This window comes from Daldinia caldariorum, assembly GCF_022478825.1.
Source record: "Daldinia caldariorum strain CBS 122874 unplaced genomic scaffold F4812scaffold_18, whole genome shotgun sequence".
Lineage (NCBI taxonomy): Eukaryota > Fungi > Ascomycota > Sordariomycetes > Xylariales > Hypoxylaceae > Daldinia > Daldinia caldariorum.
The window spans coordinates 1-22,947 of NW_025953054.1; the positions used below are offsets into that span (position 1 = coordinate 1).

The window sequence follows — 22,947 nt, forward strand, 5'->3', positions numbered from 1 at the left end:
CCCCCCCCCCCCCCCCCCCCCCCCCCCCCCCCCCCCCCCCCCCCCCCGCCCCCCCCCCCCCCCCCCCCCCCCCCCCCCCCCCCCCCCCCCCCCCTGAGAATTACCGATGTCAAGGTACAAATCAATATGACCACCCATAATGATCAGTCAGATTACCGGTCTTGAAGTTAGGATTGCGGATAGATTATATGTGAGATCAGATGTGATGAAAGAAACGAGAAAACAAGAAAATGAGATGAAGCAGTTGGAGATTGTTGTTATAAGATGTGCTGAATACCTTAGGTATACATACGTACCTAGGTACCTAAGACTGATGGGCACCCGCCAACTTAGTAATTGACCTCGGTTTCGGGATGTCCCCCACTTGTACCCGAGACACGGCTAAAGGCATGTTTAATAAATGCAAATGTGTTTCATGGAGGGGAATTCATCGAAATCGATCGTTTAGATACATGCCCAGATGTACCACATGGGAAAAAACCCTCCTCAAGGAAATCATCCCAGTATGCAATAGCAAAGTAATTAATTAATGCCCAATGTGCTCCCCGTTAATGAAAATGGAACTTCCTTATCCTGCCCGTCGGCAACTCCTACACCGACACCTTACACCTAGCCCAGAGTTCTCACTTTTTTCATACAATGCAGTTCCTCATGATTGTATGGTTCCGTCCGTACCGGGACGCGGTGGACCCGTGGATAGCTTGCCCATGAATCCTCCGCTGACAAGATTCATAGCTGTCTGGAACGGATCTACGCCGCTCTTATCTGCCTTCTCGAGGCCGGCAGCCTTGAATGCTTGCTCGAAATCGCGCTTGATGTCTTCAAAGTCTTCAATACCTAGACTCACACGTAAAAGGTCGGCTGTTCATTAAGATTATTAAGTCAGTAATAGTCCTTAAATGTTGAGGATGGATGTGAAAACTTGGGCACACATACGTGTAACACCGCCCTTAATCTTCTCTTCATCGGGCATCTGCTGGTGTGTAGTTACCCAGGGGTGAATGATGAGGGTCTTGCAATCTCCAACATTGGCCAAATGACTAGCCATCTTGAGATTGTCAACCACGGCACGAACTTGCTCGACTTTTCCAGCCTATAACTATCGTTAGCTTATATCGCATATCTCAAAATGCCTCGTGGTGGAAACATTCAGAGGTTACACAGAGAAAAGGGGGGAGTACGTACCACGCCGAAAGTCAGGACACCACCAGCTCCCTTCGGCATAACCTTCTTTGCCAACTCGTAGTCGGGATGTGACTTCAGGCCTGGGTACAACACCCAGTTGACACAGGGATGGCTTTCGAGCCATTCTGCGAGTTTTTGTGTGTTTTCGACTGTCCTCTGGCCACGAAGGGGAAGCGTTTCTAGTCCCTGCAGGAATAGCCATGCATTGAAAGGGCTCATGCAAGGGCCAAGATCTCTCATGCTATCCATTCGCACTTTCGCTGACAGTGCCTTCTTTCCGTACGTCTCCCAAAATCGCATACCGTGATAACCTTCCGCGGGCTCCGTGAAGCCAGGGAACTTTCCTGACGCGCTCCAGTCGAAGTGTCCACCATCGATCACGATACCTCCCATGCTGGTTCCGTGACCACCAATCCATTTGGTAGCAGAGTGTGTGACAATATCAGCTAAGGAATTGTGTTAGCTTACGGATTCTTTTGGAGCAAGTTATAGATGTATGGTTTACATACCTCCAAGCTTGATAGGTTGGCATAGGTACCCGCCCATACCAAAAGTGTTGTCAACAATTAAGGGGATTCCATGCTTGTGAGCTACCGCGGCAAGTGCTGCAATATCCGGAACGCTGTGCTTCGGGTTGCTGATCGTCTCAATGTAAATAGCCCGCGTGTTCTCATCAACAGCTTCGTCAAATTTTGCCGGGTCGTTTCCAACCACCCACTTGACGTCGATCTTGAACTTGCTCAAATAAACGCGGAATTGGTTGAAAGTACCACCATATACTATAGTGATGGGAAAATTAGTATGTTTACTTGGCCAATTATACCTAATCGTCTACTATTTGCCACTTGAGAACTTACACCAACTAGTGCTGAGAAAATTGTGGCCAGGCTCGCAGCATTGGGTTAAGGCCATGAACTGGATTCACCTGTTAGTATAGTACGGTAATAACTAAAAAGTTAGCACATGTAACTTACTTGGGCAGCGTGGCCAGATGCAGTAGCTACCGCTCCAACACCGCCTTCTAGCATGGCCATTCGGTTCTCGAAAACCGTGTTGGTGGGATTACCCATACGAGTATAGACATATCCGTCTCGAGACCAGGCGAACTTGCTTGCTCCATCAGCAGCATCGGAAAAGTTATAGGCTGCAGTCTGGTAAAGGGGCACAGCTCTTGCACCGTTGATTGGATCCGGCTCCTGTCCTCCATGAACAGCAATTGTGTCGAAGCTGGGTTCCCTGTTTTTTTTTTCTCTCGTTAAAGGAGTGTTCTTGTTTTTTTTTCTTTATTCTTTTCATTGGGGGTTCATAGCAACATACCAGTCTAAATTGCTAATGGATCCCGGAGGAGACATCTTGAAGTCGAATATAACACTGCTGTTAATATGAAATTATGATTAGATGGTGCTTACAAGGTGCCGAGCAAGTTGATGTATTTGACAAGATTCGTTTTGAAACTCGAGGCCCTGGGATTTTAAATGTATGATCGTTGTAGAGAAGGTGCAAGGCGTACAAGGCGTCGAAATTATAGTCGATTACATACATCCAATACCTCAGAAGTACCTAACTCCCCCTCCATCCTGCAAATTCCTCTCCAGCTAGAGGTACCTACGCCAGATAAGCTTAGGTAAGTACTAGTTTCCATTCAATACCGTTTGCCGTTCGTTATTGCCAGACTGCAATGCAACACAAGCAAAGCCCGAAGCTTCCTTAGTCGTCGTCGTATGATGGAAAGACCCACCACTACCGCAATCACAGGGGTTCCCGTGGTCATGGAGAACCTTGGAACGTCTCCATGCATTAAACGCACTATATATGACTTTGTATATGACAGGTATTAGGTACCATATACCTAGTATACATTATACCTTATACATTATACATCACACAATCCCAGATAATTCCTGGTAATCCCCGATAATCCCAGATAGTCTTCCCCCAGTCAACACCTACATGGTAATAACGATACGCGATTCCCGATACGCGATTAGTGAATAGGTAGCATACATGATGTGAGGCACGGCATCCCCCGCATGTTCACGCTTTCCGTACGAGCAGCCGCTGAAGGGGCAAAGAAAAAAAAACAGATGACCGGTGATTGCTGACCACCGCCACCGATGCCACACACATACACACATACATACATATATTACGGATGCCAGGGGCGACCCGAGATTTCGGACCCTTGGTGTCTGAGACAAAGAGTACTCCGAGGAGCCTCAACAACTTGAGCCACTCGGCCATTGGACAAGTCCCACGTGCTCGGGATCATTTTACAAGATGATAGGTTACACATGTGAGGGATATCAATCCTTCTCGAGGGAGTCACTAGTGCGGGTCGTTCTACGGGTACGAACCAGGTTTGCTCTATTCATGGATATACTCCACGTAACAACCTATGTAGATGAAAGTCCAGACTGGAGTCCTCGAACACGCACCTTATCAACCCGAGTGTTTCCCAAATTGATTGAACAACACCGAATCTCGGATTCGCCATGGCCCAACCCATCCCTTTCGGTTATTTGATAAAGCTCACGTTGGTTCCGGGTTTTGTATTCACGGTCAAGGTGCTATAAGGCGTTAGTCACCACGCCTTGTGTTCTTTATGGGAATTTCAGCTTCGGCTGGAAACTTACAACACATCTGGACGGGCATAGCTGCCAACCGGATCGAAGTCAAGCTAAATATAGGTTGTTAGCGTGTCGTGGCGAAACTTCATTCGGTTAAAGTTACTCACCCTTGACTCTGTTATTTCCGGCATCTTCAAATCGGCGTAGATAATCTCTTCTTTATCCCATACCGGCTCGGTTACGGGAATTCCTAGAGGTCCTACGATAAAGGATCCGCCGTGATTCACAATATCTTCAGGCTCCCATTTTGAACCGTCTGGCTTCGTGCCATGGTGCTCAGCAGTAAACGGTGGATAGTCTTGTGGAAAGTCCGAAACTTTAACCACCGAATTTACTGAGACAACGAAGCAGCGTCCTTCTTTAGCGATATGCTGCATAGATGCGATCCACGATGGTAGATCATCCGCGTTAGGCGCGATGTAGATTCTATCGAAAAACTGCTTAGCAAACTTGGGTTATGCTCTTTCTGGCCATGTCGTCTGACTTACTCGACGCCTTGCTGATAGAGAGCCAACCGCGCTGCGGGCATGTAATTCTCCCAACTGAGCTTCCGTCAATAACTTCGAAATTCATATCGCGACATAGCAACTCACCATATCAGCGTGCCAATTTTGCCAATATCAGTCTGTACAACTTCAAGACCATCACCTGCACCTCGTCCCCACACCAGACGCTCTGCAGCAGTAGGTATCAACTTATTTGCGTTTAGTTTCCGCGAAAAGATTTTCCAAAGGATCTGATACACTCACCTTACGATGCTTCAATAGCACCGACCCATCTCGGCCAACCAACAAAGCAGTACAGTATAGCGTGCCCCCGTCTTTCTCAATGATGCCGACCTGGATATAGACCTTGTGGGCTTTTGCCGCTTTCGATATCGTGTCAACGGCCGGGGAAGGCACAGCAACAGCTGAATGGTAGTACTTTGCGTACCACTCTCTTCCTAATCGAGGTCAGCCCTGTAACTTGCCCCTCCTATCGTAAAGGAAAAGGGGAAGGCTCTTCTCACCACGCTGCTCCCGAGCGCCAATCGTGGCATCAAAGGCATATAGCCATGGATACGCGGATAAGAAAGCCTCACTGCATGACCGCCGTTAATAAATCATGTTGTTGGTCGAGTATGCAGCGCCTGCTTACGGAAACACGATAAGGTCCGCTCCGGCTCCAGCTGCTTCACCGACTATTTTTGTTAGTTTTTCTAGACTTTTTTCGAGGTCGAAGGAGACTGGCGCCGCCTGAACCGCGGCCACTTTCACGATCCGAGCCGCAGCCATGTTGTCCGCAGTGATGTGTGAGCTAAATCAGTCGTATGCCAACTTTGAAACTTTAGCGCTATATGCCTCGCAGGCCTCTCTATCGGGGTTAGGGACAAACACGCAACGCAATTTTAATTCTATCAAATACAGGCACATTAAATAAGGCGGAAGGTGCCGGATCGACGGTATTAATCGATTCCCGTTCTTGGCCTGCGATACCAATTTGAGGCATTGTGACGGTCATAAGCTCTGATAATGGTCAGTCAATGGGTAGCGTTCATCGCAGCATGATGGGGTTTGATCAATAGGGCGTGTCGCAGATTGTGGGGCCGAGAGGCACAGTATATGCGGTGCGACGGCGCATACTACTCTGCAGCACGACGCAGATCCCGAAGTACCAAATCCCGGTACGCTAGCTGGGCTAGACATCAGGCCGAATACCGGATTAATGGACCAAGATACGTAGGTACTTGTATGTTTCTGTTTGGAAGATCCAAGATGATCTTCCATTGCAACGGTCTTTGTGGGGGGTAGCATATGGCGTATGCAGTTTGTTCCCCAGCTCCTTGGAACCCTGACAGTCCCGGGTGTACGCGGAACAATGTACTGTTAATATGGCCATAACAGCCATACATAGCTACGAATGTGGCGCCAGGATCGTCTCTCTATTGCTCAAAGACGCTCAGTTTGTTCTCGTTGTTGAACCTACCTATCTTGCTAAACTACAAGCACAATCTTGCATTCGATATGGCAACTCGTAAGTGGACCACATCCGGACTACTGGGAAAGGTTTCTAACATGCATCGCAGTTCTAGATCACAACCCAAATCCTCAGAACTTCTACGCCGGTCTTATTCAGGGGCAGAAGTTTGCCGTGATACCGGAGTTCACACTTGACTCTGGTGATGTATTGGAATCTTGTCCCATTGCTTACAAGACATGGGGTCGACTCAACGACACTGCGGACAATGTCCTAGTGATCTGTCATGCTTTGACTGGCAGCAGCGATATTAGTGACTGGTGGAGCCCCCTTCTTGGACGTAACAAGGCGTTTGATCCGGCGCACTTTTTTATCTTTTGCGCCAACGTACTCGGATCACCCTACGGTAGCGCATCACCACTGACTATCAACCCTCAGACGGGAAGGAGATACGCTAGCGAATTCCCGCAAACAACCGTTCGTGACGATGTTCGGTAGGTTAAAATCCTTTTATTGTAGTGATCTCCCTCGTTCTAATTAAGTGCTAATACACTTTCTATCCGGACAGGGCACATAAGTATGTTCTTGACGCTCTAGGGGTGCGCTCCGTAGCGGCCGTAATAGGAGGTTCGATGGGCGGAATGACGACTCTCGAATGGCCCCTCTGCACCGCGCCTGGTTACGTTAAGAGCATTATACCGATCGCAACTGCAGCAGACCACAGCGCCTGGGGGATTTCATGGGCTGAGACGCAGCGCCAATGCATTTATTCTGACCCTAAGTTCGACGATGGATACTACGAACCGCTTCCTGGGGGTCAGCCATCAGCCGGTTTGGCCGCGGCGCGTATGGTGGCTATGCTTACCTACCGATCATGCATGAGCTTCGACTCCCGATTCGGCCGCAAACCACAGCGGCAGAAGCCGCGGCCCGTGCAAGAGCCTCATCTGGACCTCCCGCGGACAGATGTTCCGGTTACAACGACAGGCGCGGCACCGACAACCGGCAAGGAGCGCTCGGAGCGGAAGAGCTGGACCGCAAGACGGGACCCCTCTTTTTCCGCTCAGGGGTACCTACACTATCAGGGGCAAAAGTTTATTCAGCGGTTCGATGCCAACTGCTATCTGCACATCACCAACAAAATGGACGCGCACGACGTGACAGTAAATAGAGTACCGGCTGATAAAGAAATTCCATCTTCTGTTGACTACGATAGCGACTTGCGCTCCGTACTATCTGTTGTACCGCCTGGCGCCCTGGTAGTTAGTGTTGAGACGGATGCGTTATTCTTGCCCGAGCAACAAGAGCGGTTAGCGGCGTGCCTCCCTGATGCTACTCTTGCGATGCTCAAGTCAGCGGACGGGCACGATGGGTTCTTACTCGAGTTCGAACAGCTTGGAACGCTGATTTTAGGAAAACTTACGAGTGACTTTCCGCACTTTTACAACTCTACGTACGATGATACTAGCTGTTCCACAGAGCACACAGCTCAACCTGGCGGCGCCAGCTTGACTGGCGAAGTGGAGGCTTGGTAGAGAGTGGCCAGGGAATTGGCCTTGTACAGTGTCTTCACAGTGTTATTGTATATCAAGCGTTTCTTATTATCATTATTATAGGCCCCGGGGAGTTTTCGGGGGATTGGCTGCTCGCTAAGGTGTCATTATTCCAAGCACTTACTACAGCTGAAATGTTTACCGTATTAGTGATTTAGTAACACCGCATAAAATGGGTCGATGATGATGCTACGGAAGAGAACGGACTAGCTACGGGGGAGAGCTCTGGGGACTTTTTTTTTTCTCACGCGCTATTACAATACGAAGATTTTTTTTTTTTTCTTAAGCTGACGGAGAGAGAGCATACGCTACTATCCTCAGGTCAGCGGGTTGTGGAACGACGGGCTCGGGGAGGCAAACATTCTGTACGACATTTCACAGAAACGGACCAAGGGACGAAATCCTCCTTTTGTATCTTGGAGGACCTCGGAAGTCCCTCGCCCCTCGTTTCTTTTCATCTCCCTTACTACGGAGTAAAAGTAAGCTCCGGGAGAGAGAGAATGAAAGACGCAAGTAAGACGGATAATGCAGCAGTAGATTTGAAATGATGACAACGCTTCCCCCCCTCCCTCCTCTTTCCCCCGCGGGGCAAAATAAGGTGCTTAGACTACGCTACGTTGCAACGAGCCGTTGAAGGAAAACTGATAAAAACTGAACAACTGGAGGAGGCTGTCATTGTAGGCCGCTCAGATACGACGGGACTGGGTGGCAATCGTTTCCGGCGGTTCCCGGCCGTATACTATTACTACTACTACTTCGCTTCGTGTGTATAACCCAGAAAAGAAGCCCACCCGCTCTCGTTGCCCCCGTCATCTCGTGACAATAGGAGCGAACGAGCAAATAAACAAGCGAGACACTTCCGAGGAATCAAAAAAGTTTTTTTTTAATACTCGGCCTAGGCATTCAAAGAAAGAAAAGGAAAAAAGAATTATAAAAAAATCAATAATATCCATCACTAATTCGTAAGGATTTCAAACGCCGCGCCCCATCACGAGGACCGAAACAAGTATAGTCCGGGAAAAAGGGGTGCGCCCCTTTGGGAAAGGAGGATCTGCTCGGTGCATAGCTATCACGCAGGGCACCTATCATAAATGCCGGCCGGGATTTGGGAGTGCATTTCGAAGTATCCATCATCGTGTCCCCCCTTTCCCCCAGGTGTATAGGTGATTGTGTTGTATCCGTTTATGGTAGGTAAGGTAAGGGGAGGGTCCAAGGGGATGGCGGTCGGAAGGGGAGCCCATCATCATCGTGCGTGGTACGGGTACAGGTTAGGTATTTGCAATTGGCATTACCTATACCCAAAAGGCCAAAAGCCCTACCCTACCTACTCGTGGGAACGATCCCATCCGGCTATTCCAAAATCCCGATTTTTCTCTTTTCTCTCCTAGCTTGGGATTATTAATTCTTTTTTTCGGTTCGCCTTTTTCCTCTTTGGTATTCTGACGCCGTGTGATTATCGAGTTGTTGTTGGTCGGCCCACGCCGGACCCGTTCTCGTTATTCCCCTTCTATAGCCCCCCTTTCCACAAAAAGAACTGTCGGCAACGCATCCCATCCCGACATACCCAACCCCGTGGAGCTCTGGTTGGGTTGAATGCGTGAATTGGTGCTCCGCTGTTATTTCGCAATCCCCCCTCCTTCCATTTCGAGTAATGTACGGCCTATGGTCTCTCTGCTGACGCCTATAGAGGCAGTTGGGAAGGGGAAGCATAAACATAAAAACGAATGTTAGCCAGGACGGATAGCTTCAAGTATGGCCAGGACAACGCAAGCCGCTTCTTCTTAGTTCTTATACCAGCTCTTACTTATCATAACTGATATCTTATTCCAAAGTATCAGAGATAACGTCGTGTAAAGCGCCATAAGCTTACTCACCATCACCATCACCATGGTGGCTGTAACGCAAACAAAGCCTTGGTTGGTCCAGAAGTATGGCGGTACCAGCCTGGGAAAGCTATTGGACACGATATGCTGCAAGATAATTCCCCAATACAACGCAGGTCACAATCTTATTGTTGTCTGCTCAGCCTTCTCCGGAACTCTGAAAGCCAGCGGGACGACAAGTCTGCTTCTTCAGTGCATAACATATGCAGAGGAGGGTTTCGACGCCCAGAAGCGGCTGATCGACTTGGTGGACCTGATTAAGGACAACCACCTGGCCGTGCTGAAGGCATTTATGAGCTCTCACGCACGGACTGCGGCGCATTCGCGGATTTACGAGGAGACGGTCCACGGTGTTCAGAATGAATGCGAGGGTCTCAAGAAGTTTCTACTTGCCGCTCAGGTTAGCGTTGCCAGATAAGCATCACGTTGTAATTCGTACTGACTTACCGATTTCAGATCATCGGAGAGTTATCAGCGCGATCGAAAGATCGGGTCATCTCTCTAGGAGAAAAGCTCGCGTGCATGATTGTTGCGGCTTGCCTGTCCTGCAATGTAAGCCCCCCTTAAGCTAAGAAGCCAATCAAAGTCAGTCAGTTCAGAGAAATAACCATGGTTTATGCAGGGCACACCAGCGAAAGCTGTATGCCTAGATAATATTATATCGTCTGCTTTTGGTAGCTCTATCAACGACCAGGTAGCCGCATTCGAAAGGCTAGGTCCCAGGCTTTACCGCGTATTAGCAGACCAAATAGCCGGAAGAATTCGAGAATGCGGAAACGCAATCCCTATTGTGACAGGTAAGAAGACTCTATAGGTGCCTAGGGAGACTTTTGCGAAATACTAAGATGATAGGTTTCTTCGGAATAATGCCGGACTCGTTGCTTCAAACAGTGGGCAGGGGATACTCGGACCTCTGCGCAGCCATGTGTGCGGTAGCAGTGGGAGCAGAAGAGCTGCAGATTTGGAAAGAAGTCGACGGCATATTTACGGCAGACCCGAGAAAGGTACCTTCGGCACGGCTACTATCTACAGTAACAGCTGAAGAAGCAACGGAGCTGACGTATTATGGAAGCGAGGTTATCCATCCATTAACGATGGATCAAATTCGGGACGCCGGCATACCGTTACGTCTGAAGAATGTGTTCAAACCTTCCGGAAATGGCACTATCATATATCCGTCGATGGATAGTTCAGCCCCCAACAGTCCAGCCAGCGCATCATCCGACGGTTCAGAAGGCTCTCCTCGAGTAATAGCACCCTTATCGAGCTTCATGCTAGAAAACGGCTACCACGGGGCACAGCAAGAACGCAGGAGACCAACCGCAGTCACAGTTAAGGACGACATCCTCCTCATCAACGTTGTTTGCAACCGGAATACCAAGTCGCAAGGGTTTCTCACGCAGGTATTTGATCGTCTTGAGAGGACCAAGATCCCCGTAGATCTCGTCGCTACGAGCGAGAGGCACGTCAGTCTTGCGGTCCAGGCCCCCAGCGATCCGAGCGCGTTGCTGAGGCTTCGGGAGGAGCTGGAGCGGTTCGGCCAGGTCGCTATCACTTCGCACATGTCCATCGTCACGGTAGTCGGCCACAAAATGCGCAACATGGTCGGCGTGTCTAGTAAGTAACCTAGTCAATAACGCCCAATCTAGAAATCTACCTGAGGTAGGTATAAAAATAAAATAAGAGATTTCTAACAGATCCTTCCTTCTAGATGAGATCCTATCGGCGTTGGCTTCTGCTCAGATCGACATCTACCTGATAAGCCAAGGGGCCAGTAAAGTCAACATATCGCTCGTGGTAGAGGCGGACAACGCGCTCGCGGCGATGAACGCGATACACAGCGAGGTGCTCAAGATTCCGACGCACAGGGAACAGGAAAACCGGTTCATCCCAGGTAAGACCTTTTTTTCTTTTGGTTTTTGTTTGTTTGATTACCTAGTATCTCTTCACTTGCCCCTTGCCCTCCCCCGGCACGAGCTGCCCTTTCAGATACACACAAACACACACAAACACACGCATAGAGAGAGAAAGTGAAACACAGAGACACGGGAAGCTGATACGATCGAGTAGGACCGTGGCTATATTAAGTCGCTCGCTGGAGCAGGCACCCGCAGTAGGACAGAAGAGATATTGGGAAAGCGGGCTAGCTTAGCTTAGCTACCTCCTAGTAACTATGCATATCACTTAGATGATGATGATAGACATTTACCAGGGAGAGAGTCAAGACTATGGGGCAAGCTGCTTTTCTTGTCTTGTCTTGACTTGACTTTTCGAAAAAGAATGTCGTGCGCCCTCGGCTCTCAAGTTTGGTTGTATATAAGGTCAAAATAGTAGTTGGAGCCTTGGTGAGGGGCTCAAGAGGCTTGGGGGTTGTTTTGAGAATTTCCCGCTTTGGGAATTTTCGGGGATACGAGTGAAGGACCGAGAGTGGGAGGAGGCAGGCAAGGAAAAAGCAATACCCCTATTTGGACATAATGAACCTTCGAGTACATAGCCTTTAAACGCATATAGCTACTCGCTTTTTGCTATGTTCTGTTTTGTACAATATCGTGTTTAATTGGCATGTCAATCCAGAGTATATTTAAGTAAGCAGAAAGTATGCTGTCCGGTGGGTTCCATACACCGAAACCTCGGCTCCCCCCCGTAGACCCACTATATATTCATCATATACCCGGGGAGTTCTGCATAAGTCAAAGGAGGTATCTAGCAATGATTACTGATCGGTTCAAAATGAACCAAAATAAAACAATATGTAATACAGACCTTTTCCTCATTTCTTTCGTGTAATGAAGTAATTCATTTGATCGATCTAGTAGTAATTTGTTATACGTTAAATGGTCTGTGATTAGCTAGCTGCCTTAGATAGGTACCTCAGCTACCTAAGATTACCTAGGACAATATAATGGCAGACACCAACGGCAACGTCGCGCTCGTAATCGGTGCGTCGAGGGGGATAGGGAGGCAGATTGCCGTGGACTTGGCGAAGAACGGATATGCTGGTAAGCCCGTCTCTTTTCAAACAAAACAAAATGCACCTACATGCCTACCTTAGATACCTACCTTATGTTAGATATCTAGGTTAGGTAGGTAGATAGATACAACTTATAAGAGAAGACTGTATTTTTTTTTTCTAATTATAGGTAAATACCTATACGTTAACGTACGGTCTATAGTCGTCGTCGCAGCTAAATCAACAAGCGACCCCCAGAGCGTCGTACCCTTCCCGCCCGACCCCAACTCGCCACAGTCCACCATCAGCACCGTCGAGCGGGAGATCCGCGAGGCCGGCGGCCAAGCGACCGCCATACCGGTGGACGTGCGGGACGTCGGCAGCGTGCAGAAGCTCGTGGACAGGACCATCGAGGTTAGTATTCCCTTACTCTACCCTACCCTACTCTCTCCTATTCTCCCACACCCTCTTTCCCTTTCCCTTTTTTTCCCTACCAAATCCATACCTAGGTACCTAAGGTATACAAGTAAATACCTGACCAACTCCAACTAACATTCATATATATATATATGATATATAAAGACCTACGGCCGCCTAGACGTGCTAATCTACAACTCGGGCGCGATATGGTGGGCGTCGGTCGAGGACACGCCGGTAAAGCGGTTCCAGCTGCTGCAGCGGGTGAACCCGGAGGGCCTGTACGCGGCGGTCCAGGCGAGCCTGCCGCACCTGAAGCGGCGCGGGCGCGGGCGCGTCGTCGTCGTCAGCCCGCCCATCTACACCCGGTTCTTTCGCGGGAAGACGGCCTACGCCATGGGCAAGGTCGGCATGAGCGTGCTGACCGTCGGGCTCGCCATGGACTTCGCCAGGCAGGGGTTGAAGGACATGGCTGTTACCAGCTTGTGGCCTGCCGTGGTATGTTTTGCTCCTTATTTTTATCCTTATCCTCACCCTCACTTGCTCACTCACACTCTCTCTCTCACACATACTCTCTCTCTTTCTTTCTTTATGCATGCCTGATACCTATCCTATCCCCTTTCTCCCCGAACCAATCCAGTCCAGTCCCACACCACGTAGTCCCCCCTATACGCAACCCCCTTACGTAAGAAATCCCCAAAGCCAACCCTACCTAACCTAACCTACCCCCTCGCAGGCCATCGAATCCGCCGCAACGCGCCAAAGCAGCAATACCAACCCGTCCTCGACGCGTGACCTTCGCCGGGCGACCATATTCTCGGACGCCGTGCTAGCGATCCTGCGCGCGCCCGCGGCCTCCGTTAACGGCAAGCTGGAGCTCGACGAGGACTTCCTGCGCAGCGAGGCGGGGGGCCGCGTTACCGACTTCGCCAAGTACGCCGTCGTGCCGGGTTCGCACCCCAGACGCATCATGCCCGCCGTCTTGCCGGACCTGTCGGTCGCCGAGCAGGGTGACGAGGGGGTGAGGATGGATAGCGCGGCGGAGAGGAGGAAGGGAGCGAAGTTGTAGGAGGACTTGGGTAGTCAGGGGGTGATGTTGATGTTGGAATATATGTCTTTTTACTACGTGTATTTATGTGTGTGTGTGTGTAGTCTGCATTGTCGAGTAATAAGTCGGTGATAGTTGAAGAAGAAGAGAAACATAGGACAGACATGTCGAAGTTCATCTAGAAATATCAAATATCAGTAAAGCCATTACATAACCAGAACCAACACTTACTATTGAGGCACCGATATTTAGCCCATCATCAGAATACGACGTGGGATTTAAGGAACGAAGGGTAGGTCAGTATAAGCTTGAGAACTACTGTGGCGGCAACATTGAGGCCACCATCTGTTAATGAACGAAGGAACCAGTTTGAAGTGTGGCACCAAAAAATCGTATTTGCAAGAGCAATACTAGTCAGAGAGAACTATCATCACAGGTGCAACATAGTAAGGAAAAACACACCAAAAAAAGTTCGGTTGCCAGTCGTCATAATATTAAGCAGCTATTGCTTGAGTAAAACATGTTTCTGTCCTATGAGAAACTCTCAAAGTCAATGCTTGTGAATCATTTCTGCCAAATCGGAAAATCCTCCTCCTCTTACGTATGCCTGCTCATAACAAAGGCGAGAGTATGCAAATGCAACTTAAAAGAGCCCTAGAATACATCTTCCATTGATCATTAAACCTGCCTCATCGTCGTCCATGCATGCAAAAGCAGTACCACCAGTATGGTTGTGTATCCACAGAAATGAATCGAACGCGTGAGATCATAAGAACATTGTTGCTCAGTTGCTAAAGCGCCTCTGCCAGACAGTCTTTTCTTTCCCTTCAGATGTAGTTCACCATCGCCACGAGCACTGCTCCGCCAAGGATACCGCTCATGCCCAGGGTGCCAATGGGCAGAGAAGCGGCAGCCGAGGTGGGAGGGGCGCTCTCGGAGGGGCTAGCGCTGGGCTCAGTGGTCGAGTGAGAATGGGACTCGCTGGCAGTCGCGCTGGTGGTGTGAGAGGAATGGGTCTCAGTGATGCTACCGCTGCTAGTGAGGTGGGTCGCGGTGTTGGTGGTCTCAGTGACCGAAGCAGTGATGCTGCCGGTTCCAGTTCCAGTGTGAGTAGTTCCAGTTCCGGTGGACTCGGTGGACTCGGTGGACGAGATAGAGAGAGTTTCGGTGGCAGAGCCGATGATGGGGATAGTAGTCTCAGATCCGGTCACGGAAGAAGAAGGGGTAGCAGTGACGAGAACGGTAGAGGGAGTGCCCGTGGGGTAACCGGGGTAGCCACCGGTGGGAGTAAAGGATTCACCAGTAGTTTCAGTGGGGGGAACAGTCTTGGTGACAGTGACACCCTCGCAGGTGCAAGAGGACTCGTCCTTCTTGACATCAGCGCCGATTGCAGCCTATTAGGAGACGATAAGGTTAGCAGTCCGGAACATGCGAAGTCAAGGTGATGGTTAAGACAAAATGAAGGGGAAAATGAAGGGGGAAGTGAGGGGGGAAGTGAAGGTAGGTAGCATGTCAAACGCTTGCGAAGATGGAATAAGGAGAACAGGTTAGGCAGTAGTTACTAAGTAGTTAGCATAACTTACCAGGCCGGTGGCCAGCATAGCCGCGGTAAGGAGAAGCTTGGGGAACAGCATCTTGACGGTTTAACCTAAAGTACTCGAAGGATACTATGGAGAATGTTTAGGTTTGCTAGATGCTGTGGGATGTAAGAAGTAAGAATGATCTAATGATCTCGATGATCGACGAAGAATATTTATCTAGAACGTCGAAGGTGTAATGAAACAGTTGGTTAGGTAGTTTGGATGATGGAGGTGATAAAGAAGAAAAAAAAAGGTGGAAGAGAGAGAGAGAAAAACAAAAACACGGGAAATGGAATTGACGTGTTTGTAGTACTTTGTTACCAAGTGATTTAAAATAAGTAGGGAAGGTGGGTGAATTTGTAGAAAGAGGGAAGGAAGGAAGTCGTGGGTCATTCACCGCAGAGATGCGTTTATATCTAGCAGTTGCGTCTCGAGAGTGATCTAGGCAGGCAGGCACGCAGCAACCCAGGGTACTTAAACCTAAAAGGGGAATAGTTATTCGATTTTCAAATAAGTAAATGCAGATATGAAATTGATTGGATTTTCCTGTAGGTAGGAGGTAGTTGTACCTACCTAGGTAGATTTATAATTGGAAGGCATCTGATGAAGCCAATCTAGATCAATTTTATTCCACTTGGTTGCTATGAGGATATCCTAGATCAGCATCCATCCAAAGTATTTTTGTATGTACTTTTCCTACAAAAAAATATGTGTCTTTCCCCTATTTCCCTCTGTATGATCCCTCCTGATTTTGAAGTTTTGTTAGTAATATCTCCCTGCCGTCACCCGCTCTCCCGCAGATCAAGTGTTGCTTCATCTAATTTATCCGTTTGCTACCCGCTTAAGACCTGATTATTTGCTTGATTTCCAGTTACTTTGATCTAGGTAGTAACACGCCCACAGGCGTATTTTTTGACTTGTTCCAGGTGTTACCGTCTGCTAAGCCATCGTCTCATACCAGGTACCTAATATAAGTACTGGCAATCATCTACTTGCGACATGTCGAATAGGGGCAGTTAACCGTTCCCCAGGAATCCCTTCCCCGGTAACAGGTTTCGATAACCTATCTAGGTAGCCAGTGAATCCCTGCTCTCTAAATAGGATGTTTTACCAAGTAATGAATCTCAGTTAGTCTGTCGCCTGCTGGACCAATCTTACTCTGGTTCAGCTTGAAGTGCAACCATACAAACCGGGCCGATGCAGTGTACGAATCTACTTTACTTGACACGTCAGGTCGTCTACTTCCGAGATCTGACCTACAAGATGGACTGACTATAAGGTAACTTGAATTTCTTCAGCCTTGCGGCGGTCGTGATGTGTTGATGGCCTTTGGCGTACCAAGTTTCAACTCCCAATCTGCATCATCAACTGTTGTAATGGTAGCATCTAATATAAAACCATATGAACTCAGCAAATGGACTGGCGATAACGCTCATCTCTAACTCTAAATATCTACCTCTAACATAGGTAGGTAGCTACTCATCCCACGGCGTACGGCCTTTGCGAGGTGGACCTCTCACGAACATTGTCTAAAACCACAATCTCGTGACATGAGCCAGCAATTGCCATTGGTAAACGAACGCGCTAGGTATCAAGTAAGTCAGGGGTTGAAAAAGATACACACATTTGAGGCAGTGGTAGAATGAATTACAATTAGATCCCGGGGCGCGAGGAAATAGAAATCATATAGAGATATAAGGTGTTAATTCGTTAGCTCCATGATAATTTTCACGTACCTAGTTCGCGTACATCTTTCAACGCTTTTCTAATGTAATATCATCTTGAATTGCTATCAGAATCAGGGTAGATTCCAGGTGTGATTTCGAAAAAGCCTGGGACAAGGACGTACAAGCAAGGGAGGCGATTTGGGTAGATTTTGTGATTTCATTCCACGGGTCTTTTGATATCAATTAGGTATGGAAGTACATATAGGCGTGCCTAAGTACAGATGAAGTAGATACCATACCTGGTATTCTAGAAGTTTAATTAGAGAAGCGTGCTCCGAACAGGGGTAGAAATATTCCGGGAGAAAATTTGATTCCTTACTACATGCTTAGCAAAATATAGAGAGTAGATACCATTGCTATTCTTTAAGTATGTGTATTGTATGGCCAGCAACCTATTGCAGATCGCTCGACCTTACGTAGACTAACATAGCCCTAAGTTTTACAAGGCTGTAATAAGATTTACAAATAATCAGTGCATAGGGTATGATATCTCGTTAAGACAAGACGTATCCAATACATCGGACGACGGATGTTGTTGTTGAATCATCAAAAGCTCGACTTAAAAACTCACCGACAGAGGGCTACTTGCTCGGAGCTAGACTTGGATGTCCCCGATTCGAGGCAATTCCCCTTTAGGACATTTCCTAAATGTCCCTATTATAGGGGGAAATTCCCTTCTTAAGTTCGCGCACGATCTCTGTTGCCTCTTGAGCACTCCTAGCTTCGAAGTCATACCTTTTGCTCTCCGTGTCTTTGTACACAAGGAGCTAGACTAGGTTTCAGCATCTACACTGTGGGAATAAATAGGGACCCGTGTTGACTTACTTTAAAATTGGTTGGATGACGGCGCGAAACACTGCATCCGATCACGTTACTGAAGTGGACCGTCGTGGTCTTCCCTCCTTCGCGGATTACTTTGCCTCCAGAAGATGGGTGTATATATACGTACTCGCCATCGATAACGAGTATTCGCTCGTTCATGCCAACAAATCGTATCGCCTGCTTGCGCCAGACCGTGTATTTTTTATACTTGACGTCGCCACTGCCGGCTTCATCTTGCATCGTATTCTCCTGAGCAAGGGGATGCGTTGTCATGAACTTCTTTTTTCCCTTCTGGGGTAGCTCGTTCCACACATGCGGCTTGGGGGAGGGACTGCTAGGCGAACCGATCGTCAGCGGACCATCTGTTGCAAATCGACGACGGTGAAGTTCCAGATCCTCGACGTTGCCGATTGACGAAACAGTACGGTCTACGAGGACTACCGCGCCAGAATCGGGAAGTTTGAGTACGTGAGTATTCTTATCGAGTTGCCTCTTACGGCAAACAAGATCAAGAACCTCGGCGAGGTACATATCTGTAGTAACATCGAGAGTCACCATTTGCCCTGGAGCAGTATTGGATGATAATATATGGACCTTCAGCAGTTTATGTTGACCTCTACTCGCAGCCGGGGCAGCAGCCTGAGGAGGCGGCTTATCAGCTAGAAGGGTATCTACCCGATAGGTTGTGGTAATGATAGGATTCAATCGCGGTTGTGCTGCGACTTGCGGGGATACTTGCGGCTGAGGCGTATTCCTTGGGGTTGCCTCTTCGTCGTTTACGTCCTCCGCTACATCCTGCTGTTTGTACTGTGGTGTTTGGGTCTGATTTTCCTCAAAGCCGGCCTCCGAAGCTTGCACCAGGGCGAATTCATCGTAGGCTTTGGAAGCACCCCGTGACCTTGCTGCTCTGTTATTTGCCGTAGTGAACGAGTTCACCGGCTTTTTACGATCCAGCGGCTCGAAATCATCATCAACCTCGCCACCTTCTTCAACCATCCGTAGGGTCCACCAATTTACATTTAGCTTGTCGGCAGGGACAGGGGGTTGGAGCTTTTCGGCGTGATACCTCCATAGACTCAAGCCAATTAACTCGGCAACGGTCACCGGCCTGAAAGTCCCATCCGCCTCCTGAATATTGCGTCTTATGGGCACCTCGAAGGGTGTCTCGGGGTCTTTAGAGAACGGCGCGTATATTCTTATTCTAAGGGGATCAGGATCTCCCTGGCCCGACAGAGATGCGAACTCATCAAATGGCATAGCTGGTTTGGTTCTTTTCGCCTTAAATGCGTCTGAGAGTAAGCTACGAGGTGGAACCATGCTGAGAGGCCTGATAGTACTCATAGGTCGGGGGGGTGGAAGTGCTTGAAGCATCTGTGGCTGCGCTGATGGCGCCAGCTTTCTGATTGTAGACTGCCGTAGTAATTGTTTCGGTACTGTGCCGACTACCTGTTGACCTGGTGAAGTACCGACTGCCGGATTCTCAACTGCATCTAGAATAGAAGTTGAATCAACACTTTCGGCAAATGCCGAAGAAGTATCCGACATATCAGAGTTCTCCTCTTCTTCGGGAAGTAAGTGGCTTCCATGACGTCTGATGCTCTGCCCAGATTCCGGAGTAGTTCTGGAATGTGACCTAGCCGCTCTCGTTCTCGCAATCTCTCTGTTTTTATGATAACCTGAAGCATCGAACTCGTTGTCGGACGAAATTTCGCTACTGGTAACGGTGTCCCGCCGCGGCCGTTCCCTAACAGTTTCTAAAGCAGGCTGCGATCCCCGTCGAGGTGCCGGGGTGGCTTGTGGAGATGACATGTTGGTGGCTTGACGCAGATTAGACGATTGAATAGGCGAGGATCCAGCTCGACTTCGGAGGGGCATCTTTGCAAATCTTATTTGCTGTGCCGCCCTCTGGTCTGTCTCGTCATCACTCTCGTCGCTCAAGTCACTACTATCATCTTCATCCATCTGCTCTCGGCGTCTTTCTCTGCGCCGCCTGAGAGCGCTTCCTGGTCCCAACGTATCTCCGCCGCTAGTCAGCATCCCCCCTTCTTCAGCTTCATCCTCAAGTGTAAGGCCCGTAGACCTCGGAGCAGCCTGGAAGTATTCGGAGGCGATAGCTGTAGGTATCGGAGGGGAATGGGTTCGCTTAATATGCGACGGGTTCGATCGCCAGCCAGCGGCTTTGAAAGGGGCGGTGTTTAGGAAAGTGTCGTTAATGGTAATGAGACGTTCGCCAACGCCATCAGCAACCTCGTTGAGATAACTTGTTCGTAATTGGTAGGATACCAAACTGAATACATATTCAACGTCAGCAAAGCATTATAACGAGGGGCTATAGCCTACTCTTCAACTTGTATCAACGACATCTTGAACGGTAGACCAGCTTACTTGACGAGAAGAAGCCGATTGCATTCATTCTCGTGGAGCGACAATCATGCCAGGTTTAAATATTTATTACGAAGCCGATATGATATGTGTGTATGGATGTCTGCGACAGAACTGGGACAATGATTGAAATCGCGGTAGTCTTTGTTATATGGTTTTAGGAATGGGGAAGTTGAGCAGCCTCCCACATTTCCACAGGTTGTCACAGGTGTCACAGGTGTGTTATCGGGGGTTTACCAGGGGGTGGGGAGGAGGGTCATCAGGAGGGTTTGGCATTGATATCGCAAATTGGTTCGTGCACTGCTAGCCATGTACCTGCTAGCTGACACAAGACTGGGGTTACACAGCCGCTAATAGTGTAAAACTTTAGGTACTGATGAGGAATTGCACTGTGTTGTACACGTCTTTAAGATTCTAGTGACGCTTCAAAATTATGCAATACAACTAATCCATTTTTCCAACAACTTTATCTTCATTTTTATTCTTGTGCCATATAATACTTTACACTTATAATACCATACTCCCTCGGTATATGTAGGTAGCTAGTCTACCCGCGCCAGACGAACTCAACCACAGAAATGAAGGTCAAAGGGTTAGCGTTAACATGAGCCAACTCGAACCGCTCATCAGCATCGCGGAAGATCTTGGCCCATGCCTCAACAGGACGCTCCTCCGCGTTAAACAACGCCATTATTCTTAGATCTGTAGCCGTACCCATGTTTTGGATCGAACGTGGTAGCGATGGTCCTTCAGTCTCGCGCTGGTTACCAATGTACTCGATGAGGACGATTCGAGCACCCGGCTTTAGGCCGGGGACCATGGCTCGTAGCATCTTGACTGCTTCGTGATCCGGCCAGTCGTGGAGGATAAGCTTGAGGATATAGATGTCTGCCTGCACAGGTTGTGGCTCGAAAAAGTCATGCGCTACGAAGGACACACGGTCTTTCAGGTCTTCGGGGACGTTAGCCTCAAACACCGGCTTTACTTGCGGTAAGTCCTGCACTGTAATGGTGAGATCGGGGAATTTCCGCGCCAGCACGAAAGCATCGTGACCAGCAGAGCCACCGACCTGGTGAGTATTAGCTATAGTTCCAGTATATCATACACTTTGATATATAAAATAGGCTAGGGGTAATGAGGACTTACATCAACCACTGTTGCCTTGCCTACAGCTTTCCAGTCATAAGCATCGAGTACTGTATCATTGAATTAGCGAACGCTAGCTGACTTTTAGGCAGTTGAAAGAAGGGTTGAATCATCTCGAGCGGGTTTTCAGGTTTTACTAAAAAGTTTTTTTTTTTTTTTTAAAAAAAAAAGAAGAAAGAAAGAAAGAAAGAAAGAAAAGGGTATATAAACTCACAGACACCTTCGAGATGGAAGAGCTCTTTTATATAAGCCATGAATGCGACAAATTTTCTCTGCCGCCAGCCCTTATTCTCACCCTCCCCATCGTTCTCCAGCAGATCCCAAGAGGTTCTATGCTTTCCAAGTTGCCCTCCGCTATACGTTAGGGCGAACGACGTCTCATCCATATTCTGAGTCAGAGCCGACTTGCCGCGGCTATACCTGTTCAATGCTTCGGGCATGACCATCATCGGCGCACTGGCAACATCGAGAACTGAAGAGACAAGAGCCTGTAATCCAGCATTCCGTGCCAGTGCTGCCGATCGAGAATTATGGCGAATATTTGTCGAGGATTTACCAGGATCTGTCTCTTCAAAGATACGGAGAGTCACGGCATGTTGTAGGACCCGCCGGACAACATCTTCAGGAAGAGAAACATGCTGAGAAATCTCGGAGTATGAGGCAGAACCCTCTAATGGTACAGCAGACCAGAAATCGAACTGGTTTAGGATGTTGAGGGCCGCAGCATCAGGTATGCACTATCAAAGTTAAGATAAATAACAGCTCAAGGCAATTAGGTGATAAGATGAGAATACTCACGCTATGGACATAGTTGTAGATACTCTCGCTTGGTCCTTGTGATAAATACCACAGATCTGACAAGGCATCCGCTAATAACTGACGAGTTACGAATATCTCGGGAGACAAGTTAGTGTAACTGGTCGGACTATCTGCCGCAAAGGTCGGCTGTGTGATGTTATTTTCCTTCAAATATTTCGTAAACGTCTCCGAGAGTTCCGTGATCTTTGCCGCAAGGCTGTTAAGTGTTGGTTGCGAATCCGCCATTATGAGGTACCTAAGCTTAAACCCCAAAAGGAAGACAAGATAGTAAAAACGAAGACATAGCTAGAACCAGGTAGTTATGGCAGGTTTTTATATAACCTACATCTCGACCGAAACTGCCCAGATAAATTAATACGCGCAGGAGGTCCGTAGCCGGAGCTGTAGGTTGTTGAAGAATCTCTTGGTATTCGGTCGAGAGCTTCCCTATTCATACAAGGTGTCTGGGTGTAAATGACATGTGAGTTGATTGATTAGATAAATAAGATGATCTTATCAATCTAATCGATCTCATTGAAGGATAGGATCGGCAAATGGGTACTTGGAGTCTTAGCCAGCTTAGACATCCCTCCCGGGCCTCCCCCAGTGTTCCAGCCAAGCCGCTAGAATGGGGAATAAACGTGAGATCATCGACCATGTTGAGTGGTCGATTGTGAAAGATGTAGTCCAGATCGTCTTGTTGCGGTGATTTGAAGTTCCAATTACGTATAATATGCTGCTCATCTCCACTTACTCATTCACATACCTACCAAAGGTAGCTAGGATAATATATATATACCTACCTAGGTAGGTATATATATTTGACGTGACCGTCCAGATACGATGTGGAAGTTCTCCGCGACGGGTGGCATC

General features: G+C 48.4%; 8 protein-coding genes across 8 annotated transcripts; 3 read left to right on the top strand and 5 right to left on the bottom strand.

The window, feature by feature from the left end:
* Positions 1 to 243: 243 nt before the first annotated feature.
* Positions 244 to 2,182, bottom strand: F4812DRAFT_441382 (putative o-acetylhomoserine sulfhydrylase). Its single transcript, XM_047935234.1, has 5 exons — positions 2,043 to 2,182; positions 1,695 to 1,964; positions 1,186 to 1,631; positions 937 to 1,093; positions 244 to 861 (listed from the first exon to the last, which is right to left on the bottom strand). The coding sequence occupies exons 1-5, from the start codon at positions 2,095 to 2,097 to the stop codon at positions 650 to 652; spliced, it is 1,140 nt and encodes a 379-aa protein (XP_047786950.1). The 5' UTR covers positions 2,098 to 2,182; the 3' UTR covers positions 244 to 649.
* A 1,518-nt stretch (positions 2,183 to 3,700) lies between these two features.
* On the bottom strand, positions 3,701 to 5,086 carry F4812DRAFT_462348 (carbon-nitrogen hydrolase; the record flags this gene model as incomplete). The annotated part of the gene is made up of 8 exons (XM_047938029.1): positions 3,701 to 3,752; positions 3,819 to 3,862; positions 3,920 to 4,238; positions 4,301 to 4,354; positions 4,406 to 4,506; positions 4,562 to 4,755; positions 4,822 to 4,892; positions 4,950 to 5,086. 8 exons carry the CDS (start codon positions 5,084 to 5,086, stop codon positions 3,701 to 3,703), a joined length of 972 nt encoding a protein of 323 aa, XP_047786951.1.
* A 623-nt stretch (positions 5,087 to 5,709) lies between these two features.
* F4812DRAFT_148820 (homoserine O-acetyltransferase) lies at positions 5,710 to 7,904 on the top strand. Its single transcript, XM_047929696.1, has 3 exons — positions 5,710 to 5,825; positions 5,878 to 6,262; positions 6,337 to 7,904. The coding sequence occupies exons 1-3, from the start codon at positions 5,816 to 5,818 to the stop codon at positions 7,301 to 7,303; spliced, it is 1,362 nt and encodes a 453-aa protein (XP_047786952.1). The 5' UTR covers positions 5,710 to 5,815; the 3' UTR covers positions 7,304 to 7,904.
* A 1,055-nt stretch (positions 7,905 to 8,959) lies between these two features.
* F4812DRAFT_148822 (aspartate kinase) lies at positions 8,960 to 11,771 on the top strand. The gene is made up of 5 exons (XM_047929697.1): positions 8,960 to 9,604; positions 9,661 to 9,756; positions 9,827 to 10,001; positions 10,057 to 10,821; positions 10,916 to 11,771. The coding sequence occupies exons 1-5, from the start codon at positions 9,209 to 9,211 to the stop codon at positions 11,236 to 11,238; spliced, it is 1,755 nt and encodes a 584-aa protein (XP_047786953.1). The 5' UTR covers positions 8,960 to 9,208; the 3' UTR covers positions 11,239 to 11,771.
* Positions 11,772 to 11,870: 99 nt separating this feature from the next.
* Positions 11,871 to 13,862, top strand: F4812DRAFT_441408 (short chain dehydrogenase family protein). Its single transcript, XM_047935235.1, has 4 exons — positions 11,871 to 12,203; positions 12,378 to 12,568; positions 12,737 to 13,069; positions 13,308 to 13,862. Exons 1-4 carry the CDS (start codon positions 12,107 to 12,109, stop codon positions 13,638 to 13,640), a joined length of 954 nt encoding a protein of 317 aa, XP_047786954.1. The 5' UTR covers positions 11,871 to 12,106; the 3' UTR covers positions 13,641 to 13,862.
* Positions 13,863 to 13,995: 133 nt separating this feature from the next.
* F4812DRAFT_441412 (uncharacterized protein) lies at positions 13,996 to 15,682 on the bottom strand. The gene is made up of 2 exons (XM_047935236.1): positions 15,203 to 15,682; positions 13,996 to 15,013 (listed from the first exon to the last, which is right to left on the bottom strand). The coding sequence occupies exons 1-2, from the start codon at positions 15,251 to 15,253 to the stop codon at positions 14,447 to 14,449; spliced, it is 618 nt and encodes a 205-aa protein (XP_047786955.1). The 5' UTR covers positions 15,254 to 15,682; the 3' UTR covers positions 13,996 to 14,446.
* A 1,988-nt stretch (positions 15,683 to 17,670) lies between these two features.
* Positions 17,671 to 20,361, bottom strand: F4812DRAFT_441415 (SIN1-domain-containing protein). Its single transcript, XM_047935237.1, has 2 exons — positions 20,089 to 20,361; positions 17,671 to 20,035 (listed from the first exon to the last, which is right to left on the bottom strand). Exons 1-2 carry the CDS (start codon positions 20,109 to 20,111, stop codon positions 17,713 to 17,715), a joined length of 2,346 nt encoding a protein of 781 aa, XP_047786956.1. The 5' UTR covers positions 20,112 to 20,361; the 3' UTR covers positions 17,671 to 17,712.
* Positions 20,362 to 20,525: 164 nt separating this feature from the next.
* F4812DRAFT_441416 (S-adenosyl-L-methionine-dependent methyltransferase) lies at positions 20,526 to 22,891 on the bottom strand. The gene is made up of 4 exons (XM_047935238.1): positions 22,075 to 22,891; positions 21,491 to 22,013; positions 21,277 to 21,326; positions 20,526 to 21,199 (listed from the first exon to the last, which is right to left on the bottom strand). The coding sequence occupies exons 1-4, from the start codon at positions 22,318 to 22,320 to the stop codon at positions 20,678 to 20,680; spliced, it is 1,341 nt and encodes a 446-aa protein (XP_047786957.1). The 5' UTR covers positions 22,321 to 22,891; the 3' UTR covers positions 20,526 to 20,677.
* Between the last annotated feature and the right edge of the window lie 56 nt (positions 22,892 to 22,947).

Coding starts and splice junctions, on each gene's coding strand:
- F4812DRAFT_441408 (XM_047935235.1), top strand. CDS start 12,107: ATGGCAGACACCAACGGCAACGTCGCGCTCGTAATCGGTGCGTCGAGG. Junction 12,204..12,377: donor GGCGAAGAACGGATATGCTG/GTAAGCCCGTCT, acceptor TACGGTCTATAG/TCGTCGTCGCAGCTAAATCA. Junction 12,569..12,736: donor TCGTGGACAGGACCATCGAG/GTTAGTATTCCC, acceptor TGATATATAAAG/ACCTACGGCCGCCTAGACGT.
- F4812DRAFT_148822 (XM_047929697.1), top strand. CDS start 9,209: ATGGTGGCTGTAACGCAAACAAAGCCTTGGTTGGTCCAGAAGTATGGC. Junction 9,605..9,660: donor AGTTTCTACTTGCCGCTCAG/GTTAGCGTTGCC, acceptor TACCGATTTCAG/ATCATCGGAGAGTTATCAGC. Junction 10,822..10,915: donor CAACATGGTCGGCGTGTCTA/GTAAGTAACCTA, acceptor CCTTCCTTCTAG/ATGAGATCCTATCGGCGTTG.
- F4812DRAFT_441412 (XM_047935236.1), bottom strand. CDS start 15,253: ATGCTGTTCCCCAAGCTTCTCCTTACCGCGGCTATGCTGGCCACCGGC. Junction 15,014..15,202: donor CTATGCTGGCCACCGGCCTG/GTAAGTTATGCT, acceptor GTCTCCTAATAG/GCTGCAATCGGCGCTGATGT.
- F4812DRAFT_148820 (XM_047929696.1), top strand. Junction 6,263..6,336: donor ACCGTTCGTGACGATGTTCG/GTAGGTTAAAAT, acceptor CTATCCGGACAG/GGCACATAAGTATGTTCTTG.
- F4812DRAFT_441416 (XM_047935238.1), bottom strand. CDS start 22,320: ATGGCGGATTCGCAACCAACACTTAACAGCCTTGCGGCAAAGATCACG. Junction 21,327..21,490: donor CTTCCATCTCGAAGGTGTCT/GTGAGTTTATAT, acceptor TCAATGATACAG/TACTCGATGCTTATGACTGG. Junction 21,200..21,276: donor GCAAGGCAACAGTGGTTGAT/GTAAGTCCTCAT, acceptor AATACTCACCAG/GTCGGTGGCTCTGCTGGTCA.
- F4812DRAFT_441415 (XM_047935237.1), bottom strand. CDS start 20,111: ATGTCGTTGATACAAGTTGAAGA. Junction 20,036..20,088: donor TCGTTGATACAAGTTGAAGA/GTAGGCTATAGC, acceptor ATATGTATTCAG/TTTGGTATCCTACCAATTAC.
- F4812DRAFT_441382 (XM_047935234.1), bottom strand. CDS start 2,097: ATGGCCTTAACCCAATGCTGCGAGCCTGGCCACAATTTTCTCAGCACT. Junction 1,632..1,694: donor CCAACCTATCAAGCTTGGAG/GTATGTAAACCA, acceptor ACAATTCCTTAG/CTGATATTGTCACACACTCT. Junction 862..936: donor GATTAAGGGCGGTGTTACAC/GTATGTGTGCCC, acceptor CTTAATGAACAG/CCGACCTTTTACGTGTGAGT.